General features: G+C 38.7%; 1 protein-coding gene across 1 annotated transcript; it reads left to right on the plus strand.

The window, feature by feature from the left end:
• The first annotated feature begins 994 nt into the window (after positions 1 to 994).
• LOC109568864 (olfactory receptor 56A1) lies at positions 995 to 1,939 on the plus strand. Its single transcript, XM_019974236.2, has one exon. The coding sequence runs from the start codon at positions 995 to 997 to the stop codon at positions 1,937 to 1,939; it is 945 nt and encodes a 314-aa protein (XP_019829795.2).
• The last annotated feature ends 7,560 nt before the right edge of the window (positions 1,940 to 9,499 follow it).

The raw sequence follows: 9,499 nt of genomic DNA on the forward strand, positions 1-9,499 counted from the left end.
ACTTCCAGGCATCTGATCCTTTTTTTCTCTGTACTTATTCCTTCTTTTCCCCTCCTTTATTACCCTTTACACTAAGTACACTCTTCTCAGTGAAATCCAGGTAGCAGAAGGATGAACTTAATTAAAATAGTTCTCTATGATGTAAGGAAGGAATGAGGACAGAGAAGTGGATGAATCAGAGACTAAGATTTGTAAAGGGTATGTTACAGACTGGGGGATGCTTCCCAGATGGTGCTAATGGTAAAGAATCTGCCTGCCAGTGCAGGAGACATGAGACATGGGTTTGATCCCTGGGTCAGGAAGATCCCCTGGAGAAGGGAATGGCAACCCACTCCAGTATTCTTGCCTGGAGAATCCCTTAGACTGAGGACACTGGTGGGCTACAGTCCATAGGGTTGCAAAGAGTCAGACAGTACTGAAGTGGCTGAGTACTCATGATCATAGAATTGAGAGTATAAATTTTTCTATCTCCAATTTACTTTGGTGTGTGACTAAAAAGTGAGGAAAAACTAATTTTTTAAACTACTATATAATAAATTATGTCAGCAATACTCACCAAAAAGACCTATAGTTAAATGTGATTTTCTGACATCTTTATAAATTATAGATTAATCTGTAAACTAGTGAGCATTTCTGGCCTATGGGATCCATAATTAGCCAATTTGCTTTGGTCACTGTCCCTTGGAAAATTTTTTATAGCTTTACAGTATGTTTTAATGCAGTGATTCTTCTTATTTTCTTTTAAATTTTGTGGCTTATTTGTCTTATTGCTTTTCCATTTAACTTTAGCAATAATTTGCCAGGCTCTCCCACCATTAATATGTAGCTTTAGAAAACTTTGCCTTTATTTGGGATTGTTCGTCTATATCTCATCAGTTTTCTGGATGAGTAAGTGCTAGAGAATATTTTGGGAGTTTTGTTTTTTATTGACCTAATTCCTGTGCCTTACCATACATAAACCCAAATAAAATCTCCTCAGTTTAGGATTTACCTCATGACATCACCCAGTAACTACTCCTCTGCTCCAGCCTCCAAATTCCTCCTCATCTGCTTCCCTAACTACCAGAGTTGGCAGCACTGGCTGGCCTTACCCTTCAGCTTCCTCTTCCTCCTGGCCATGGGGGCCAACACCACCCTCCTGATCACCATCCGGCTGGAGGCCTCTCTGCATGAGCCCATGTACTACCTGCTCAGCCTTCTCTCCCTCCTGGACATGGTGCTCTGCCTCACTGTCATCCCCAAGGTCCTGGCCATCTTCTGGTTTGACCTCAGGTCCATCAGCTTCTCTGCCTGCTTCCTCCAGATGTTCATCATGAACAGTTTCCTCCCCATGGAGTCCTGCACATTCATGGTCATGGCCTATGACCGCTATGTGGCCATCTGCTACCCACTACGATACCCATCCATCATCTCTGACCAATTTGTGGCCAAGGCTAGTGCTTTCATCATAGCTCGGAATGCTTTGCTGCTTTCACCTGTTCCTATTCTCTCTGCCCGGCTCCGCTATTGTGGGAAAAATGTCATTGAGAACTGCATCTGTGCCAACCTGTCTGTGTCCAGACTCTCCTGTGACAATATCACCGTGAACAGAATCTATCAGTCTGTGGCTGGTTGGACTTTACTAGGCTCAGATTTCATCCTCATCTTCATCTCCTATATCTTTATCTTAAGAGCTGTATTCAAGCTCAAGACCGAGGGGGCTGCTGTCAAGGCTCTGAGCACGTGTGGCTCCCACTTCATCCTCATTCTCTTCTTCAGCACCATCCTTCTGGTTGTGGTGTTGACAAATGTGGCCAGAAAGAGGGTCCCCATGGACATCCTGATCCTGCTCAATATCCTTCATCACCTCATACCCCCTGCCTTGAACCCTATTGTATATGGGTTTCAAACCAAAGAGTTAAAGCAGGGGTTTCAGAAGTTGTTGCATAGGGGGTTTTAAACACACAGAAGAAGGCCTTCTGTGGAAACACCTATTACTATTTCCTCTGTTTCTATTTCAGGATTTGTGATTCCAGAAAGCAAACTAATGCTTGATAGTGAACATTTCCTACCCAGTTTCTGTCCTTCTGGTATCAAAATTCATTTGCATAGAGTGGGTAAAACTAATATTCTTAGGTACCTAACTTTGTATCTAAATATTATATATTTAAATGATCTCATCTTCATAAAAATACTACAGGACAGGGATTACTATTCCACTTTATGTATTAGAAAACAATAATTTATGGAAAAATATTGAAAAAGGTCACATCTGGTGAGTGGTAAAGCATCAATACAAGTGCAGGTCTCTGACTCCAGAGTCCTTCATGACACAGCATTCTTTCCTCAGATACAACTGAAGCTCTAGTTCTGCTCTTCAGGCCATGATCTCTGGGACGTTTTTGTGAACCTCCAGCTGATAAGTATATTCTCTCTAGATCCTCTCCCTTGAGAATCAGGGAGAGCTAAGCAGAGGCACAGAGCTCAGAGAGATCACCATCTTTATCTCATCATGACTGTTCCAGCTTCTGTTACAAAAGGATAATATTCATAATGGTACTGCTTATGCCCAACAGAATCCTCATATGTTTTATGGAAACTCTTTATGGAAAGGCTGGGTACTAAGGACCCAAGTGAAGGTAGAAGTGGGGAATGAGAAGACCAGAAATGTGAGGAATGGATAAACTGAGTGTGGTGGTTTATGGAGACCTTCTGTTAACTTAAAACCATGTGCCATCTGGTCTGGAGCTGCACTCAAGAGGAGAGTACAAGTATGGCATATGGTTAAATTTCTGGATTCACAATCTAGTGAAAATGGGTGAGAAAACATAATATATTATTGTAGTTGGTAGGCAGAGATGTCATTATTTACATTGGTAGTTGGGAACTTAGGGTTTGAGCTTATCCTATGGGCTTTCCTAAAGGTCAGATATAATTCTTATTTGCAAAATTCCATAGAATAAAAGCAAGGGCCACTCTATTAAGAGGTCCTCAAACACTAGTTCCAGTGAATAGATTCCAAAATTATTAAAGGCCTTTGAAATGTAGATAGTACTAGTGCCTTGCTTTCAACTAATACTATCTTTATTTTTGAATTGTCTCTTGACTAGTAAACTACAAATACTAGATGAAAAAGTGTATACTCTATGGTGTTAGAGTATTAAAAAGAAAAAAAATGGTGAAAGCTGGAGAGCTGGTTAGGGGGTGGGTGGAGCGCTGCTTGATTTCTTTGCAAAAAGCATGAAAACGTGGTTAGAAAGTATTTCAGAGGAATTTCTTTAAAGAATGAACAGAACTTGATTAACAATTGGATATGTGAGAAGGAGAGAAAAATGTCTGTATTTCATGCTGACACTTCTGTGGATTTTATTATCTCTAACCTTGGTTGTTCAAGGAATTTTGGCCTAAAGTTATCTTCTTATGAGTGAAGACAGAGACTGGTTCCCGAGAGTCAAACACGGTTGACCTGGAGGCCTGGTCATGCAGTTGTCTTTACTTAGCCCTTTGACTCCATGAATAAAAGATTTATAGTTACATGCTTTTTCCTGAGACACTGATATTAATTCTGAGTACACATACTATTGTCCGTATACACAAGGAAGAAAATTTTCATAGATTTTCCACTTAAAAATGAATCTAAGTGTCATCCTTAAACTTGAAGGTCCTGAATTAGTCACATCTCACTTAATTTCACATTTTTACAATGCCACTGCCCTTCCTCCAGTCCTAAAATCTATTTTCTTCAAACTTCCTGGCTATATTTTAGCTCTCCCAAATCACTATAACTTCAGGTTCCCCCAGAAGTATACCCTCTTTTATTGTGGTGCATAGTCCCCTTAAGATACTAAGTCTTCAGATGTAAAACGTGTCTCCTCTGGCTGTGGGGAGGGTAGAGGGCTTATGCAGTCATAAATCCAACCCTGAACCCAGGGAGGTATCAGAAGTGGGATGGTGCTTTCATCTGCTTGTTCAGTATGATTATACATAGTTATGAGGGACTTTAGCTTGTAAATATGGAGCTAACAAAGTCAAGATTTATCCTCTCACTTGAAACAACAGCAAAATTGGACAAAAATATGTGAAACAATAGTTCTGAAGGCATTGGACATTAGGCAATGGAGGATAGGAAGTAAATGAGCTAAGTCCCTTTTACTGGAGAAAGAGTGTTGAGCATTCTGAGGAGGAATTCCAGACTATGTCAAAGGGAGGGTGAACTTAAATGTAGCCTGACAGTCTTCCTGTGTTGAGGACATGGGGATCAGGGGATCCTAAGGCAGCTAAGAATTCACAGGGCAGAGTACTGGAGAAAAGAGAACTGCCTAGAATGAGAACTCCAAAAATCTGCAGAAGGGCTCCCGTAAAGTATTCAAGAGTACTGATCAATGAATTCTTGTGTGGAAACTATTCAAAAATATCTGAGAAAACAAAAGCAAGAACTCACATAACCTCTTCAAAGGGAGGTTGGGATGGCCTTTCAGAGTTTTCTGGGTCTTTCCTGATGGCTCAGATGGTAAAGAATCTGCCTGCAATGCAGGAGACATAGGTTCAATCCCTGGGTCAGGAAGATGCCCTGGAGAAGGGAATGGCAACCCACTCTACTATTCTGCCTGGAGAATTCCATGGACAGAGGAGCCTGGAGGGCTACAGTCCATGGGGTCACAAAAAGTCAGGCACGACTGAACAACTTTCACCTTCACCTTCAGACTTTTCTAAACTGAGGTGTGTGTGCCAGGCCTTTTTCTTCTCTCATCAACTATTCATTGGATGGGGGTTGCCCCAGGGAGGGAGCATAACATTGGAGGAGGCAGCCCCTTTTACCAAGGGCAATGTCCCAAAAGGAACACAGCTGAATGCCCTTATCAGTGTTACAGTTCAATGTAAAAGACGAAGTCCTAACCCACAAAATACATCAGGAAAGTAAAAGGGATTTTAAGGATCAGAATAAAAATGATTAAATTAACGTGATTTTTATATTTTTATATGGTATAATAATTTAAAACAATGAACAATTTTTAGAATTAGTTATATATTTAGTAAGATGTTCAAAGATAAGATAAACTTGAAAAAATTAGTAGTTTTCTTTTTTCCTTTTTTAAAAAAAAATTTTGGCTGCACTGGGTCTTCATTGCTGAGCACGGGCTTCTCTAGTTGTGGTGCATGGGCTTAGTTGATCCAGGCATGTGGGCTTAGTTCTATGACAGGGGATCAAACCCGTCCTTACATTGGAAGAAGGATTCTTTACCACTGGACCACCAGAGAAGTCCTTCAATAGTTTTCTTTATATCAGTAAAAATTATCCAAAAATATTAGAAATAAACATGACACTTACCACAAGAGGAATTTATTAATATGTAGAAATTGGCATCATAAAAAATACACAAGACCTTTAAGGACATAATTTAAAAATTATACTAAGCTATTTAAGTGAAACTTCCACTTTACTTTTACACCTTAAAAGTAGAGAAAACAATTTATGTGGAAAATAACATATGAACATTTTAAAGATGTCAGTTCTCCCCATATTAATTGATAAATTCAATGAAATTTCAAGAAACACTCCATCAAGATTTTCAGAGGAATGTTTGTTACAGTTTTTCTTAAATGTATATGGAAGGTGAAAGTCTCATTAAATGGAAGAGAGATTTTAACAGCATTCATGTTAACACATATATGTGAAATCTGTTTAGAAAAATATAACCTATTTTGCAGGGCAGAAATAGAGACACAGACATAAAGAATAGGTCTGTGGACACAGTGGGAGGGTAAAGAGAGGGTGGGATGAATTGAGAGAGTATCATTGACATAACTATACTACCATGTGTGAAATAGCTAGCTAATGGGAAGCTGCTGTATAGAACAGGGAGCTCAGTTTGGGGCTCTGTGACCTAGGGGGCGGGATGGTGGGGATGTTAGGGAGGCTCAAGAGGGAGGGGAAATGTGTATACATATAGCTGACTTATTTTGCTGTACAGCAGAGACTAACACAACATTGTAAAGCAATTATTCTCCAATTAAAAAAGATTCAAGTTGCACCTTAGATTAGATAATAAAGCATACTACAAACTCATGATTTATAAAATGATTTTGCCTAGCTAGTGTAAAAGCATGGGATATAAATGATATGATATAAATGTATATATATGATAATATCATATATACATATATAAGATCTTCAGTTCAGTTCAGTCGCTCAGTTGTGTCCGACCCTTTGTGACTCTATTGATTGCAGCACATCAGGCTTCCCTTTCCATCACCAACTCCTGGAGCTTGCTCAAACTCATGTCCATTGAGTTGGTGATGCCATCCAACCATCTCATCCTCTGTCATCCCCTTCTCCTCCCGCCTTCAATCTTTCCCAGCATTAGGGTCTTTTCCAAAAGGTCAGTTCTTCGGATTAGGTGGCCAAAGTATTGGAGTTTCAACTTTACCATCAGTCCTTTCAATGAATATTCAGTACTGATTTCCTTTAGGATTGACTGGTTTGATCTCCTTGCTATTCTAGGGACATGCAAGAGTCTTATTCAACACCACAGTTCAAAAACATCAGTTCTTCAGTGCTCAGCTTTCTTTACACTCTGAACCTCACATCCATACACGACTACTGGAAAAACCATAGCTTTGACTAGATGGACCTTTGTAGGCAAAGTAATGTCTCTGCTTTTCAATATGCTGTCTAGGTTGGTCATAGTTTTTTTTCCAAGGAGCAAGCATCTTTTATAAAAATTTCATGGCTGCAGTCACCATCTGCAGTGATTTTGGAACCCAAGAAAATAAAGTTTCTGAGTGTTTCCATATCTATTTGCCATGAAGTGATGGGACTGGATGCCATGATCTTTGTTTTTTGAATGTTGAGTTTTAAGCCAGCTTTTTCACTCTCCTTTCACTTTCATAAAGAGGCTCCTCTGTTCCTCTTTGCTTTCTGTCATAAGGGTGGTGTCATCTGTGTATCTAAGGTTATTGATATTTCTCCTGGCAATGTTGATTCCAGCTTGTGCTTCATCCAGTCCAGCATTTCACATGATGTACTCTGCATGTAAGTTAAATAAGCAGGGTGACAATAAATAGCCTTGATGTACTCCTTTCCTGATTTGGAACCAGTCTGTTGCATGTCCAGTTTTAACTGTTGTTTCTTGACCTGCATACAGATTTCTCAGGAGGCAGTTAAGGTGGTCTGGTTTTCCCATCTCTTGAAGAATTTTCCACAGTTTGTTGTGATCCACACAGTCAAAGGCTTTGGCATACTCAATAAAGATGTAGATGTTTTTCTGGAATTCCCTTGCTTTTTCTATGATCCAGTGGATGTTGGCAATTTGATCTCTGGTTCTTCTGCCTTTTCTAAATCCAGCTTGAACATTGGAAGTTCTCCGTTCACGTACTGTTGAAGCCTGGCTTGGAGAATTTTGAGCATTGCTTTGCTGGTGTGTGAGATGAGGGCAATTGTGAGGTAGTTTGAGCATTCTTTGGCATTGCCTTTCTTTGAAACTGACCTTTTCTAGTCCTGTGGCCACTGCTGAGTTTTCCATATTTGCTGGCATATTGAGTGCAGCACTTTCGCAGCAGAATCTTTTAGGATTTGAAATAGCTCAGCTGGAATTCCATCACCTCCATTAGCTTTGTTCGTAGTAATGCTTCCTAAGGGCCACTTGACTTCGCATTCCAGGATGTCTGGCTCTAGGTGAGTGATCACACCATTGTGGTTATCTGGGTCATGAAGATCTTTTTTGTATAGTTCTTCTGTGTATTCCTGCTCTATTCTGTGTATTCATTATAGAGATGGCAAGAATATATATATATATATGTGTATATATATATAAGATCATATTTTATATATAAGATATTTTATATTTTATGTATAAGATATTTTACATTTTATATATAAAGTATTTTATGTTTTATGTATAAGGTATCATATATAAGAATATTTATATATACGATCTTAACATACACATAAAAATAGATGAAAAGCACACAACTGATTGTTTATACCAGTTATTTCTAATGGGTTCTAAGATTTTACTGGATGACTTTAAATGATGTACAATATCATAATTTGAATGCTAGAATGTCAATGTATTATTTTGTAATATAGGAAAAATGAAAAGTTATTGATTGGACTATATTGTTCAGAGTGAGAATTTGAACGATTAATGTTGGATTTGTGGGAAAAACACATGAGTGTTTATAAGTAGAAAACAAATGTGAGAAGTCAGTGAATTCAGGGACCTATTTAAAGGTCATCAGTTAGGAACTCATGGGAACCAGTAAAAATGAAGAGAAGGCTGGGAACTACAAAGCAGCTCTTTCACTGTGTAGGGCTGGACTACAGTATCCCTTTTGAAATCTTGGTTTGGCCATCAGTCGGTTCCGGTGCCCTCTATGCACAGTCCTATTGCGTTCCAGGTGTACACCTCGCAGCACAAGAGTAGAGCTGTGCTGAGTTCCCGGCAGAAACAGCTCCTTCCCTGCTTGCCCTGAGTTGTTATCAGCTCTCCTCATTATTATCTATTATCCATGCACTCAATCCTCCAGTGCAACATAAAGCATCAGGAAGCTCCATACAAGTAGCAGACTACTACAATTACACCAATCCCAGACAAATTTATAAAGGGCACTGGAATAAATTTCTGCTCATTTTCTAATGCAAGGTGGCTCCCAGGTGATGGTGTCGGCAGATGCATCAGATGAGACAACAAAGAAATGAAATGAATTATGTATTGCCTAACTAAATTATTTGTCTAAAATCAGTGAGAGGCTACAGGCTAAAGTCTGTTTATCAGATTATTTCTCTATTGAATATATTCTTTATCTGATGTCTAAACTTCTCCAAAACTTTTCTCAGATTTATCCTTAGTTTAAGAAATTATACTGTGTGTATACTATATGTATCCCTCTTATTATTTACTTCACTTACATAACATTTATTTTTCATCAGAATGTGATTTTCATACAGTGGGCATCCCTTAGCTGGGAAAACTGGAAATGCTTGAATACTTAGTTCAGCCTGTACTCAAAACTTAGTCTTTCTTGTTTAAACTACCAGTTTTTGATTTATCTCATTTTTGTGGCTGATTCATCTCTAAAACTTAGATTTGAAACATCCTACTTTCTGACTATCACCTTCTAACTGCAGGCTCAAATTTTTAACTATCCTTAATGCAGTCACAATTGTTGAACATCAAGACTACCAAGCCACTGAAAAAAATTTCCTTCATTTTATTATTTTTCTTTTTTCTTAACTTCTCAAGCTGAGCATCTACGGCCCATCATGCAATTATGCTCTTGGAAATAATCTGACCTCCTTTGTTCTCTTCCTCCATTGTAGTTGCTTGAAATAACCCAAACACTGACTAAATCTAAATATCTATTTCCTTTGTGGAAGATTGAAGCTTTCTAGAAAAAAATCCCCTGAGTAACTTGTTGATTTCACATTAAATTTATCATTATGAACTTCAAATGTAAGCTCAACAATTCCCAGAAATCTCACTATGTGATACAATTATAGTAAATGGGTCCATGTCTA

This window comes from Bos indicus, chromosome 15 (genome assembly GCF_029378745.1).
Source record: "Bos indicus isolate NIAB-ARS_2022 breed Sahiwal x Tharparkar chromosome 15, NIAB-ARS_B.indTharparkar_mat_pri_1.0, whole genome shotgun sequence".
NCBI lineage: Eukaryota > Metazoa > Chordata > Mammalia > Artiodactyla > Bovidae > Bos > Bos indicus.